General features: G+C 38.6%; 2 protein-coding genes across 2 annotated transcripts in view; one reads left to right on the top strand and one right to left on the bottom strand.

Annotated features, from left to right (window-relative positions):
- LOC116308234 (intermembrane lipid transfer protein VPS13B) overlaps positions 1–15,534 on the bottom strand; it is a 98,992-nt gene that overhangs the window by 70,852 nt on the left and 12,606 nt on the right. Inside the window, exons 9-16 of the mRNA XM_089025364.1 lie at positions 15,255–15,464; positions 14,905–15,123; positions 11,465–11,601; positions 5,053–5,104; positions 4,207–4,706; positions 3,653–3,862; positions 3,005–3,213; positions 927–1,769 (exon numbers count right to left, since the gene is read on the bottom strand). Coding sequence (XP_088881490.1) covers positions 927–1,769; positions 3,005–3,213; positions 3,653–3,862; positions 4,207–4,706; positions 5,053–5,104; positions 11,465–11,601; positions 14,905–15,123; positions 15,255–15,464 — 2,380 coding nt within the window. The remainder of the gene's footprint in view (positions 1–926; positions 1,770–3,004; positions 3,214–3,652; positions 3,863–4,206; positions 4,707–5,052; positions 5,105–11,464; positions 11,602–14,904; positions 15,124–15,254; positions 15,465–15,534) is intronic.
- On the top strand, positions 8,509–9,579 carry LOC148904396 (uncharacterized). The gene has a single exon (XM_089025376.1). The coding sequence runs from the start codon at positions 8,509–8,511 to the stop codon at positions 9,577–9,579; it is 1,071 nt and encodes a 356-aa protein (XP_088881502.1).

Below are 15,534 nucleotides of genomic sequence, written 5' to 3'. Positions count from 1 at the left end.
TAGGTAAACAAATAATAGAATTAACAGTGGATTCCACAATGGCTCTTCACCCCGATCGCATAGCCAAGACGCGTAGCCCCTCGTTCAATGATCGAATTGGATTTTTTTTTTAGTAGCTGATGTTTGTGAAGGGAGGAAAACAATGAAGATACCATATACAGATACATCTGGCACCCTTATGTTTCGTGTCTTCCAAGGGACTCGTTAGCCTCCTTCGCAGACGTTGTCCACCAACGTCTGCTTACTTTAGCAGAACATTACTTTCCAAAATTTGGCCAATCAGCATGAACCTTCCATAATCGAGAAGGTTCATGCTGATTGGTCAATATTTCGCCAATATTGACGAAAGTAAGCAGACGTTGGTGGGAGAGAAGCGTTGCGTGACGACCCTAACAACGTCTGCGAAGGAGGCTAGGGACTCATTAGAACCTTGTGTGGTAAACCATCTTTTGGAACATTAATTTCATCCTGGCGGGACTTAGAAAGCGATTTTCGACGTGTCAAAATAAGCACCAGCTTCACACGTTGCGTTTCCAAATCGTTTTCAACTGGCGTATTTATTGGATACGCGTAGACGGAAGGCCAATCCGCAAAGCGCGAAAAAAAAAAAACGTTTTCGAAAATAACCGGATACGTACGGGCTTGTGTCCACTATTTATTGGCGTGAGGAGAGTAGTGGGAAGTAGCACAAATGCATTTTTTTCAGCTTCCATTAGAATGCCCAATTTTTTCAGGACCCCCTGTTTATTTCCAGCATTATTTCAATACCTCCCTTTCCACCGTCACTAACATTTTCCATCCCCCCACAATTTCCCACCCACTACCCTACTCCCCTCCCCCTCCGATAACTAATGGATATTTACTAATTAACCAATCAATTAACGTTATGCAGGGTAATAAACTTATAGGATATGAAAACGCCTTACCAAAGTTGCGTATTCCACTCTAAAGCAGGATTTTGATCCATCAAGGGACTGCTTCCAACATCCCCTTGTTTGTTCAAATTACCGCATAACTCTTTCCACTTAGTTGTCCAAACACCAAACCCTGAGAAAACCATTTGATACTGTATCTCATGCACTTCATATCCCAAAGCGTGCCTAGAGCTACGTCCAAACTTCTTGAACTTTTCGTATAAATCTTCGTTCAAAACCGTGCGACCAATGGGGTTTTCTGGATGCGGAGTAGCAGTAACCGCTGACAAGTGGACAATAACCAAATCCTCGTGTAGTGACTCAGAAGAAGAGGCAATTTGAGTTATTTCCGAGCAGGGAAGGAATAGTCTAATGTCTCTCATATTCATGAACAGCAATGGAAGAAGGCAAACAGACAAAGTTACATTGTCGTTTCCATCTTTTGCTTCTTTATCGACGTCGAAAAAAGGTTTTGAATTCTCACGTGAAGGAAACTTGAATTTACAAAGTAGACTTGCATCAAAAACGTCAATACCTGCCACGATTATTGGACTCCACAATACGACATCGAAAGGTTGGACACTAAGACAAACTTCGTGTTGAATTTTTAAGCATTCCTCAATACTCGGTTCCTTTCCACTCTTCTGGGAATACGAATGCTTCCGTTTTAAATGAAGACTGGAGCGATTATAGGTAATGTTAAAGAAACCATGTGGACCACTAGCCGGACCTTCGTGCTGGTTAGCAGTGCTTGGTATTCTCTGAGATGTGACAAGCGGTGGATTCTTATAGGTTAAGATGTCTTTGCAAGATAACAGGATACCTCCAAAGGGGCCTGGAAGCCACGTAGAATCCCTGTTTGGAGGGATACAGAAAGACATTAGACAAATAGAAAATATTTGATTGTTAATAAACAAATCAACAACAACAACAACAACAATAATGATAATTAACAATTATTCGCCGAAGGCGAAGTGAATATCGAGGAATACATGTATTTACTAAGGCTCAGTGATTGCGGTGATATTTACCTCGCCGCTCGAAGACTCGCAGCTCGGTAAATATTCATTCCACCGATAATCCTTCGGCGAATAATTGTACATTATATTTACGAATTTTGCCGATATAATTAACACCCTAATTGGTTGAAACATGACCACGCGACACTAGCTAAATCTAAGGCACCGTTCACACGTATCCGGAAATTTTTGTATCCGCAAATTATTTTTTGCGGATACGAAAATGTTTTGTGTCCACACGCAGTGTATTCGAATCGTTTTCACCGTCCACACGTATCCGTTTCGTAAAATTTGCGGATCCGGACACAAAAATTTGCGGACACGTGCCGTGGACGCAACCCGTATCCGCAAAAAAAATTTGCGGACACAAAAATTTGCGGATACGTGTGGACGGGGCCTAAATGTCTCCCGACCGGGAATAATAAGTAGCTCATTTCCCGGTCGGGAAACAAGTCGCACGTGACAAGAATGGTGAAAATAAACCAGTGATCACAACGTGAAAAAGCGGGTGGCGTGATCAGTTTTGCACGAATCACAAACAACGAAGTGGGAGCAGGTATTTTGCTGGAATTTTCAGTACAAATGGAGCTTGAAGCAAAAAAAAAAGATTTTTCCAGTGTTTCTAGAGAAGAAATACAGACTTCATTGAGAAAAAAACTACGTAAAATACAAAAAGCGGCTAAAAATTATGCTACTACTCTCCTTCCGTATGCGAGTTGTATTTGTAAAATCATTTATTATGCATTTAGCTTGCTAAATAAAGTTCTTATTTCGTAAGAAGAAGTTCTTACTTCTCTATATTTTTCAATAGACCTATCCCGAATTCGCTTGACTGACCACGAAACAGTGGTTTGAAGTCGAGATTGAACTTGTTTCTTTTATTCATCAAGTTCAACCTCGACTTGAAACCATTGTTTCGTGACCAGTCAAGCGAATTCGGGATAGGTCTATTGCTTTATAACAAACACTTAATAATGTCTGGTCCCTCGGGAAATTAGTTAGTTTTGTTTTCCCTCGAGACCAGACATTCGTGTATATTTTATTATTTATTATTATTATTAATGTGCTAACCTTTTCATTGTATGAGTAATGTTAAATGCACCCACTTTATATTGCATTTGTAGGTGCGTCTCTTGGTAGTCGATAAAGGCTGTCAAGTCTTCTAGATCCATTGTAACACAGACAGGTATGCTGCCACTTGGCATGTTGTTATATAGTTTAACAATAAAGCGAGGGAGTGTCCACTGGAGCCACAAACTAACTTTGACATCCTGCAGTGACTGATTTATCCCATAAATACAGAAAATTATTAAAATAACTAGGTGGATTACAGTTTTGTACAGCTTGAAACATGAATCGTAATACAATTTGTCATGTTTTGCAAGGCTTAAAATAACAGCCCGCCAGTCAGTCATGGGTCATGATCACTGACCAAATTAGTTTTGGGTCGGTCATTCCTCATTAACATTACTGGTCAAAATGCCTGGCACGGTAAAGATTTGATATGACAAGTTCCAATTCTGCCAGAACATTGTCCAATGACTGGCCATTATTTTAAGCCCTGTTTTGTCTGTGTTAGATGTGCTTGTACGACGATACCTGTTCAAAACTGAGGACACGAGGACGACACTGGTATTCTTAGTTACTAAACGAAGTTGACACCAACAACAGATTCACTGATTGTAGCCAGTCTTATTTCATTTCCAGCCTAGTTCTTACCTGGTGTATTTGTGTGAAGGAAAAGGATGATTCGCTGGGTGATAAAACACTTTCCTTTTCAATATGTTCAACTGTTGATGAAGATGAAGTTACTGACATTCTTCGTTGTGAGGTTGAGTCAGGTATTGGTGGACAGAATTCAATGGAACGTGATGAAGGTGACACTACAGCAAGGAAAAATGACTCCAAGAGGTTTGCCAGCAGTTTTATCTGTTTATAAGGAAATGAGTGGGTAAAAATCTAATCTGTGCAAATAGATCCCTCTAGCACTGTGATAAAGTAATCATGCAAAGTACTTCCTAGTTTATATGTAAAAGTAAGTTGTATGCTAAAGAAACACAAATGAGGTTGTTCTACTATAGCTTTAAATAAAAATTAAGGTTTAATTATACTCCTCTCAACCAATCACAACCAAGTAATTTTGTTGAGTGTACTATAAATCAAATAATCCGAAAGAAAAAAGAATAATTAGATGAACCAATTAAATTAATAACGTTGCACTCCATTGTAGTTGTCGCAGAATATAAGGTATAGTAACTCTTACTTTCACATACCTGTTTACGAGAGGTACTAACTATAAGTGGTTCAAAATCTGCATGAATACAAAATCCAAGCATTGGTGACTTTTGGCTTTCCCTCCTTGAGGTTCCCTCGTGGGCACGAGATCCTGAACGCAGAAGTAGCGAAAGATTTGTTGGGGAAGATGGAGTTGAGGTCTTCGCTGAAGCAAGAACAGCGGTACACGAAAGAGGAGAAACAATATAGTAGCATACAGGAGATGCAGTCTTGTCAAAATGGTTTGATTGAAGATGAACAGAATAAACAGCTAGGTTCTTGGCACTCATTGTCCATGGTAGAGTGTCATGCTTTATAGAATCTTTTGCTGTCTGTTTACAAAGGTGAACTGGCAGAGATGGTCTGAATGAGACTTTGATGTGACTAGCGCTGAATATTTCCAGAGAAGGAAGACAGACAACTAAAGTTGATGGAAATGCTGACTTGCCCTTCCAGCTCTGATAGGCAAAGTTTTGGGCTATACTTGAAACATGTGGAGCTGTAGGAAAAATATACAATCAAATTTTCGGCCTAGTATATAAAAGCTAATGTATATATATTCTATTGATGGGTTGCAAGCATTCCCGAGAGAATTAAAAGACAAAAGCATGGCGGTCATTGTGGTGCCGTTAACAATGGATGGTAATAAGAAATCTTTTGTTAAATGGCAGCAACGCTCCCCCGAGAGGCCGCGATGACGTAACGTGCAATCGAAGAATAAGGAATATAAAACGCGTGCTTAAACTTGGTCTAGACCTAATCCAGGATTAGCTTAACCGAGCTTTTAAGAATTCTGGGAGCATTTTTAGTCGGCTAAAAAATGAAAATAATGATTAGCTACTGACCTTGAGAAATGGGACTCTCTGGTACAAAGATTAAAGTGCTCTGTATATCAACCTGTAAAGTAATGATATGGGCAGTTTTTCGTTAATCCGGTTACCAAAGGGACATTCAAAAGTGGCCGTATTAAGCGGGCTGTCAAAAATATGTTTTTAATTCAATTCAATTCAATTTATTCACACACTTTAAATAGAAATGAATATAACAAATCATAATTGTTTATATTTACAAGTTATTCTAGTTTTTATAAAAAGATATATAAATAAATATTAAATATAAAAAGCTACTACAGTGAGTGTGCAGTGATGGTTTAAGGTGGCTAAAATCAGTAACGGAAAGCTCCGACCAGTAGCATTCAAAGCGCGCTAATACAGACTTCATCTCTTTGTAGCCATTTGATTGTTAAATTGGTCAATTGATTGAAGTTTAAAATATTGGGTGTGGCATGTCGATCGTCCTTATTATGCAAAAGTTATGGGGAATTCCCGAAAAACAGTTTTTCGGGTCGGTCTCAAAAAATCCCCCATGGATTTTGTCCAAACTTAAGGATGTTGTATTTTGAGTCATGCCTTTGCTGATGAGTGAATTTCAAGGAATTGTATCTAGCCGTTTTAGAATTATTAAGCCCCAAAGTTGGTTGTTGATTTTTCAAATTCAATTCCATATCACTCACAGAGAGAGATCTAAAACAAGATCTGTTCAATATTTCGCCCTGGAATTTCGCATGAGAAATTTTGAATATGTTCTTTTTTATGGTATTGAGTTTCGAGGCATTTGCTTATATCTATTTGAAACTACAGTTCGGCAAATGTAGAGCATTTTCATAACAACATTCTCCGCACCTATAAGATTTTTTAAAAATTCATATTCCTCGCGAACGCCTCCATAGATTTTTGTAAGAATTTCAGCACATGAGATACAATATATATACAACAAAATGCATTCGTTTTGTTTCGGATACTGAATTTTAAGTGGCGAAAAAATAACGTCAAACACTACCCAAATATCTCACCAGTATTTGAGCTCAAGGTATTCAAGTCTTTTCCTTTTGTGTCATTAACGATGTCCGTCCAAGCTATTTGGATAAACTTTACAAGTCATTGTTACTTTTGATCACGCGAGCCGTGACTGTCCAAATGCGCATTTCCGGTGGCTCCAATTATAAAAACCCTTTCATCTTATTTTCAAACCTGCACGTCTGAATTTTGCAAATATGAAACTTGTAATATAACATTTTTATGTGTTGGTTCTTTCTTTGTTGTTCTTTCTTATACACTTATTTCAATAAAGTTAGTCACCTGAAAAGCTACAAAGCTGAGGTCGACAAGGATTATGGGTAGATACATTTTACATGTTTTAACCGATTGATAACTGTTGATGGACTTGCTCATCTTTTACCAGTTATAGTCTCACCTCTTCTGAGCATCCTCAAGCTGCAGTTTGTATCAAAAAAGCTTTACTTGTTTGAAATGAATTGTTTCCCATGATCCTCAGTGATCTCATCTTTCTAGGTTTTTGGTGACTAACTTTACTGAAATAAGTATATCATGCTTATATCATTTGAAAATGTCGAAAATTACCAAAACCCAAAAATTACCCCTCTTCGCCTGTAGCCGCGCCAGACCAGAAACAACTTAGAAGCAACACTAGAGCAAACTTAGACCAGAATGTTTGTAATGAAAACTACGTCATCAATCTACAAAAACTTATCACCGATTTAGAACAATGCACACACTGTAAAAATGGTCCGCTATCACTCTCAAATGTTACTCAAGAGCCAACTAGACAAGGGTTTGGCGTAGTGATCCGCGTATTATGTAGTTCATGTAAAAACGTCAACTTGATTAAACCATATGACAGCAATCGTAGTAAAGGAGCAAGAGGTCCCCCTATACCTGATATCAATACAAGATGTGGACTTGCAATGCTGCATGCTGGCTTGGGTCCCAGCCACCTTTCCAGTGTTCTTTCTATCCTTGGAGTAGCCCCGCCCGCTGTAGAAACCATCAAAAAGAGAGAAAGAGAAGTTGGTGCTGCATTGGAAAATGAAGCCAACCATAGCTGTTCACGAAGTATTGAGAACGAAATGCTATGGAGAGTGGAGATACTGAGGTTTCATCAGTCGAAGGATGTGTGCCAATAACAGCTACATACGACGGTGCCTGGTCAAAGAGAGGGAAATCGCGCGACTCTCTTACTGGGTTTGGAACACTCATTGGCGAAAATTCCAAAAAAGTAATTCAGTTCGCAACTCGCAATAGCATCTGTCGTACTTGTGATACTGCCGCTCGATCACAATCCGCAGTTAAAAACCACAACTGCAGGAAAAATCATACTGGCTCTGCAAAGTCTATGGAATCAGAAATCGTTGTGCAGCTATTTCGGGAGGCACCAAACCATGGCGTAACCATCGCAAGCTACATAGTTGACGAAGATTCAACTACAGAAAGCCACATACAGTGCCGCGTACCGTATGAGGTTATCAAGTGGTCTGACATTCAATATGCACGGCGCAATTTTGTGTCAAAGTTGTACAATATGAGGTGAGCTATGTTCATAAGTCTACCCATGTCAAAGATGTAAATTTAACTATCATCATCATCATCATAGTCTATATTACAACAGCCATTTTTTAATGCATTATGGGACGGTTATCTCGGCTCTGAACCAACCAAGGCTTACTGCGAGTTAAGATACTAACAAATGTCACTAAAAAATGGACTATGGTCATCAACACCACCATCACCATCATCATCATCATCATTTCTTTTAGTTCAACAGTGAAAGGATTGTCATCCACAGTCATTCAATATCTAGCCCGATGTATCATGTATTGTCTTCATCAGCACAAAGATGACCCGAAAGGACTACAAGAAGACCTGTTGCTGATCGTACCTCACGCATTCGGAGACCATTGTAAATGTAAATCATGGTGTGGTTACTTGAAAAATCCAATTACCTATAGCCACAAAGACCTTCCTGGAGGAAAAGATCTGACCGGGGAAGATTTGAAAGCTGCTATTAGCGATTATCTTGAGCCCTTTACTTCCACTGAGGTAACCAAAAAGCTGGCACATCTTGGAAGCTCACAAGCAAACGAAGCTTTAACAATGTGGTTGGCAGTAAAGCTCCCAAAAGTCGTCATTATGGCAGTTCCGAAAGCCAAGACTTTAGAGTCGCTGCTTCAGTATCACAGTTCAACGACGGCTTATTTTATCTAGAAAATGAAGCACAATCGCTGAATCTAGAGGAAAGAAAGTCAATGCAAATCGCACATCACTACTGGTGAGAATAAAAGGCAAGCGGACAGGCAACGTAAGTCCACTAAGAAATTCAAGCGACGAAGGACGGATCTGAAGAAGACGAAATTGCGCAAAAAAGGAAAGAAAGAACAGAAGGAAGGCACAACGTATGAAAGCGCTGTCGGAATATCTGCATCAGTCCCCCAAGTTAGTTATGCTATGATAAAGGATCTCGCTGAGAATATCAACGAGGGAGATTATGAAAAAACTGTCAAGATTGCAGGCATTCAGACACAACGTAGTACATCTACAGAAAAGGTGAATGTCCAAGCTATAAAAGAAGATGATACAGCTGTCTTTGTTCTTGATCTGGAGACTACAGGGCTGGAGAGAAGCAGTGACATAATTCAGTTGTCCTGTTTTTCAGTGGATAAAGCAAAGTCTATTTCCAGCTACATACTTCCGAAAAAACCTATCAAACCGTCTGCCTCTAAAGTAACAGGGCTAACCATTACATACCCCAATGGCCACAAGGTCTTGCTAAAGAACAACCAAGAAGTTCCAATTCATTCTTTCACTGAATGCATCGTGAAGCCTATTGCCATGCTCAAACAAGCAATAGATCAAGGAAAAACGCCCTTAATCATCGCTCATAATGGCTTCAAATTTGATTTTCCTATCCTGGCCAATAACCTGACAAGATCTAATCTGTTGGAATATTTTCTTGAATTACCCTGCCTATTTGTTGACTCTTTGATGTTGCTGAAACAGCTGTCTAAACACAAGGAATGTCCTATTCATATTTGCAAGTCCATGAACATCTCGGCGCTTTACATCTTTTTGTTCGAAAAAGAGTTCTTTGGAAATGACGCCACAGAAGACGTCAAAGCTCTGCTTTCAATACTGTATGAATCAAAACTGTCTATCAAACACGCTGATTTCATGGCTTCTGCAAAAGAATTTCAAGTGTTTGCAGACCAGGAATCCACACTTGAAATAAGAAAGGTAAAGAGAATAGAACTGGTGCGAATTGGACTTTCGTCATCGATGAGTGATAAAATTGTCGAAGCTGGGCTAAATTACAGAAGCCTTGTAGATGTCTACAATCAGAAAGGTGCGCGTGGACTTCTTCTGGCTGAACTTGCCTTACCAGCACCGTTTCCGTGGATGCGAGACCAGCATGCAAAACCAAGAGTCACAAAACACATTAAAACATTGAGCAATATAATTACACACTTTAAACATTACGTTTTCTCGAAAAACTATATTTCCAGATTTATTTTGTATTAATCCATATTGGTCAGTGCACAACCATCTACACTAGCAGCTTTGTCGCATGACTTGATAGTACTTTTACAATCAGATTGGCTGATTTCCTCAAAAAGTCGCGAGACAAGTTGCTACTGTAAACGGGCCTGTTTTACGGTGATTATCATCTAACAACCTTATACACAGAAGTGTAATGGCCAGTTTTATAAATAATGTGTATTTGATTGTAATGATTCGAACGTACTAGCATTATTGCTAGCCCTATCGTCTTTGATAACATCTGTGAACGCGAACTGTACATATAATTTAGAACTTTTAAAGAAACAAAGAGTCAGTTTTCAATACGCGCACATACAAGGCCAATTTTGAAATACAAATACTGGGACACGTTTCCGTACTCGTAGGCCGATCTGAGAGACACTTATGACACCGATGTGGTGATACGCCAAAATAATGGTCAGTATAATCATTGTAAATAAACGTATGTATAAATTTTTGCTAAGGAGCAACAAGATACATAAATACTTAATAAAATACGTCGCTGTATTACGCTTATAAAAAAGAGAAAATATCTGAGGCACCATTAAAGACTAGTCCGCATTGAGTTCGTAACTACTTTGACTGGAAGGTTTTTGGAGTCACCGGAAAAGCGCATTTGGACAGTCACGGCTCGCGTGACCAAAAGTAACAATGACTTGCAGAAAAGCGTATTCAAATAGCTTGGACGGGCATTGTTAATGACACAAAAGGAAAAGACAAAAACTTGAATACCTTGAGCTCAACAGATACTGGTGAGATATATGGGTAGTGTTTGACGTTATAAAATCTTATAGGTGCGGAGAGTGTTGTTATGAAAATGCTCTACATTTGCCGAACTGTAGTTTCAAATAGATATAAGCAAATGCCTCGAAACTCAACACCATAAAAAAGAACATATTCAAAATTCTCATGCGAAATTCCAGGGCGAAATATTGAACAGATCTTGTTTTAGATCTCTCTCTGTGAGTGATATGGAATTGAATTTGAAAAATCAACAACCAACTTTGGGACTTCCGAGATATGCTTCGCTTGTCACGCACAAAGGTTTCAGTATGAGGCTACGTGCCTTTGTGCGTGACAAGCGAAGCATATCTCGGAAGTGGGCTATTCTAAAACGGCTAGATATAATTCCTTGAAACTCACTCATCAGCAAGGGCATGACTAAAAATACAACATCCTTAAGTTTGGACAAAATCCATGGGGGATTTTTTGAGACCGACCCGAAAAACTGTTTTTCGGAAATTCCCCATAACTTTTGCATAATAAGGACGATCGACATGCCACACCCAATATTTTAAACTTCAATCAATTGACCAATTTATATTTAACAATCAAATGGCTACAAAGAGATGAAGTCTGTTTTAGCGCGCTTTGAATGCTACTGGTCGGAGCTTTCCCATACTGATATTAGCCACCTTAAGTAGTATAAACTTTCGAGTAAACCATCACTACATACAGAAAATATATTTTATCAAGATTGTGGTGCAAAACTAGCACAAGTATTTTTAATAACTATATGAATGTATATATTTTGAAATTGTAGTTATATATTACTATTGGGTATGAACTTTTGAAAACTTTAAATTAAAGGGATTTCTTCCCATAATTTTGGCGCAGTATATGTAAAAGTAAACTGACCATAATTGGTCCTAGCATATGGTGTGTAATAATTGCTTTTTGAAGCATGTCTAGTACTGTTTGAAAATGTGTAGTTTTTATCTCTCTCATAAAAAACTGCCCATATAATAAAAACCAATGGCCTTAACGATATTAAAAACTCAGCAACACACTGACAAATATGGAAAAGTCAAACGTTGTGCGAATGTGCTTGAAATTTAGTAACATTAGTTTAGAAAGTAATAAATACCTGAACAGCAAATGAAGTAATAAGAGGTAACTTCTCAAACAGCCATGCCTCAAATGTAAGACCATCAGTATTTTCCAGTTTGCTCTCGGTTGACCTTTCTTGTGGGACTTTGCCTTTTGAGGGAGATGAAATTGAACCTGATGACAAATATCAAATAATAAAAATATTTATGTTCCCAACTTTTTTACTGGTGGATATGCGAAGCGCAGAAACGAGTTATTGTGACGGGCCTGAATATGCAAATGTTTCACTCGCTCACTCACTAAGATGTTAGCAGATCCACACTGCGATTCCCAGTCATACGCGACCAACTGAGACCCTCAATCACAAACGAAAATTTGAGTTTTGGTGCACGTCAATCAAATCGGTTTCTTATAAATGTTTAAGGATTCCGACGCCGAATTTCAAACGCTTGACTGCAAAGCTATCGGTATGGACTTACCTGATCATGAAGACACTCAAAACATAGTCAATACAGATAACTTCACAACGACAAGAAGCGCGAGTGTTTGCACGTGAGTATTCACGCAAGTCCTGGTGTGGACACCAATAGAAACGATACAAACCCTTTTGATTGACGTCCGCCAAAACTCATTTTTTCGTTTGTGATTTCTGGTCTCAGTTAGTCGCGTGTGACTGGGAATCGCAGTAAACTTTCATGTCATCTGCTTACGAATGTTACACGACACTAGTCAAGTACGAAGCTCTTGTACAACAAAGACTACAATGCCTTTTTATATGAGGAACTGAACTGTCGATGTTCCATGTAAGGTATTACTGTGCATGTGGACACACTGTTTATGCGCAAACTCGCACATAGCTTTATCTCGGGATTATCTATATTAAATAATGTTATGCGCATCACTATCGGATTCACCATTGAAGATGAAAGAAATACTGGTGAGTATGATAAAAACAATCAATGCATGTATTAGCCTGCGCAGCCAGGCGTTCCTTGTGGGTTTGTGGGTTTTGGGGAGGCTTGGGGAGGAGAGCCTCCCCAAAACCCACAGGAACGCCTGGCTACGCAGGCTATGCATGTATCTGAATATTAATAAAGTATAAAAGACGTCACACAAACTACAACTCCTCGGAATGATAATTATCGTGCTATGATTACTGTGAGTCCATCTTAGAGTGACCTGTTATGGAATATTATGGCGTGTTTATGCTTGCTTTACTGAGGACCAGTGTATTAAAGCATTTAATTGTTAAAACACGGATGTTGGTCACTTTAATATTGTATGTTGTATGTTGGTCACTTTAATATTGAACCAAAATGAGGTGCTTTGATAGCGTAGGGTTTTAGGACAGGGAACCAGACATGTATCTTCTTGTATTAAACTCTTTGTTGTAATTTAAGCGTTGAAAGGTGGTGTTACACGGAACGACTTGCAACACCGATTTTTCGTGCAACGCTATTGCGCCATTTGTGTGCCGATTTTATTTTTTTCGACATGTTACACGGGAACGAATTTTCGCGCAACATTTACTTTAGTACCAGTCCACGCGCTGCCAACTCACTCACGGCTATCTTTTTTCTTCTTTTCTTGCTTTTATCATTTTTTTTTTCAACTACAAAAGTTTTATCTGTTTCAGTAGGTTTAGACAATTGTTGCAGTTGCTGTGCTTTTTAAACTTACTTCTTCTACAGTCGGCGCCATTTTGTTGCACGTCAAATCGCCGATGGACATATTACACACATCGATTTGCTGAAAATTCGTCATCTTGTGTTACGAGTTTTTGAAGCCAGATCAAAAACTTGCAACGTGTTGCAGAGTGAAAAATTGCGCGAAAATTCGTACTCGGCGCTATGTTACAAGACAACGATTTTTCGTACAACAGTGTTGCGCAAAAAATCGGCGTTGCAAGTTAAAGAGTTAAAAAAAGAATGTTGGTTTTTGAGTAATGACTTAAAAAGCCAATTATTCAATTTATCCTGTAAGTGGTCGCTATTCGATTCAACCTATTGTGTAGTAGACTGTAATAGTCATGTATAATCTGCTAAGGTATTGCAAGACCGGTTTCGGATCACTCCCCAGTGAACCTTCATCAGTTGCTTTTTAGCTTGAGATTTTGGTGTCGGGCTCGCTAGGAGCCGCTGAATGACTGACTAGAAACACCGATAGTGTTTATTTTATATCTACTGGTTTGGTTAATTAGTTTGGAGGCTAATGAATCATGGTCGGTGTATACGATATCCGGCATCCGGTTTAAAACAATAGCTGGCGGGTAGACTCGCGAAGGCACCATTGTTTGCGGATTAAAGGCATTTCGGTATAACCCTGGTGGCTGATACGGTGTGATTTCTGATTATAATAAAATGCAGTTTTCTTTACGTCGAAACAACACATTTGTCACTTTCAAAACGCAAAGGTGCATTATTATGCATTATTCTTTACGTGCGAACAACAATAATTTGTCGTTTTCAATTCGCAAAGGATATGTGGTCTCCAGCTGCCTCTATATCAATTCAAAATACTTATAGAATTGTTACACTCTAGTAGAATAAATTTTAACTATTGGTTTTCAAGGAAAAGAAATAAAGCACAGCCAATATCAATAATTTTATATGTATTTTGAATTGTTATATCAAGGGAGCACGTTAAAATTTTGATTGTGTTGGTTTATCTTCGATTTTATTGCACGTAATCTAAGATATAACAGGCGTTCCTTGTAGTGCTTGTTTACGTGCGCGCGCTACACTTTATGGCAGGCGTTCCTCGCTTCAGTCGAGCTAGCGAATTTACTCCGAAAACCGACGAATTTCTTGCGAGGAGCGGAGCGACGTGTAAAAAGGGATTACACTCGTTATTCCCTTCCTTACACGATCGTACATCATTCGGATCGGCCGAAACCAAAACACTACGAGGAACGCCTGTCACATAATGGATTGCGCGCGCTAGATAGATCAACCAAGGACAAAACCTTTAATTTCCTTACACAAACAAAATTTTAATGTGCTCCCTTGGTTATATACAGCAAATTACAAATGAAAGTATAGTAGTGATGAAAACCTTTAAAATTGAATTGCATTTTGAGCTGTCAAGAGTGACTAGCTTTGAGTTTTTTTTCGATGATATCTTACGCATGTATAGAACAGTTGCATTGCGTGTTCGTGTAATGGAGCTCAAGAAAGTTGACGTTCATGATCGGTAATAATATTTTAGCCATTGTATATTCAATCAATTCCATATATTACATTTTAGTTGTCACATTAAAAAAATATCCTGCAAGGTCAGGATGCCAGAAGAAAAAAAAACCGTGCAGAGGTTGAGACTAAAAAATATATCGTACAACAAAAATTCCTGCAACCCACCATCAAAAATCTAATGGTCCGTCCCTTATTAGGTCATACAGTATGCACATGACTGCGCAGATCACCTTTCATAATTATTTATTCATACATTATCGTTGTGGGTAAAGTAATTAATAATTACCTCTAGCATAGCTCTTTTTTCTAGGTGTCCCAATGGATGGGGTGCGGACCAAAGATGCTGGTCTTATTCTTCGATCTTTCTCAACTTTCCTCATACCGGATGATGAGGAGGCAGAGGGTTGGTAAGCAAGCCATGAATAAAGCAGAGGGTCACAACACACCGATATTCCCTTAGCTTGTAATAATACAACATTGGATGCTTCTGTGTTATGTAGATATCCTAAGAAGGAAAAATAAATTAGTAAAATGAATTAGCGAAGAAATAAAACAAAGAAGCAGTGAAAAGAATTCTAACTATTTACGTGTTGCAAACTGACTAAGGAAAAATATTTTTTGTTGTTGCTTGCCTACCTTGGAAACTTTTGATATCTTTTTTCTCCATGTATCGTGGTAATTGTAATGTAAGGCTAATAACTGGTCCAACATTCTCTACTTCGTCTTCGTGGTATGTTGAATTGTTAAATAAAGTGCCTTTGTAGATTTCCTTAGTGTCACAAGGACCCTTAATTATTTGTGTTACTGCTGTTCGCTTCTCTTCACTATCAGGTAACCTTGTTGCTCCTGTTCGTTCAATTAGAAAAAAGAGAAGCATTCATTTTCAAGTAGTTTTTTACTGATGGTGATGTCTTGT

This window comes from Actinia tenebrosa, unplaced genomic scaffold (assembly GCF_029948245.1).
Source record: "Actinia tenebrosa isolate PJP-AT-01 unplaced genomic scaffold, QUT_ActTen_1.0 utg1515__unscaffolded, whole genome shotgun sequence".
NCBI classification, from domain to species: domain Eukaryota; kingdom Metazoa; phylum Cnidaria; class Anthozoa; order Actiniaria; family Actiniidae; genus Actinia; species Actinia tenebrosa.
Note: the sequence above shows the minus strand (reverse complement) of the source record. Positions and strands in the feature narration are given on the sequence as shown.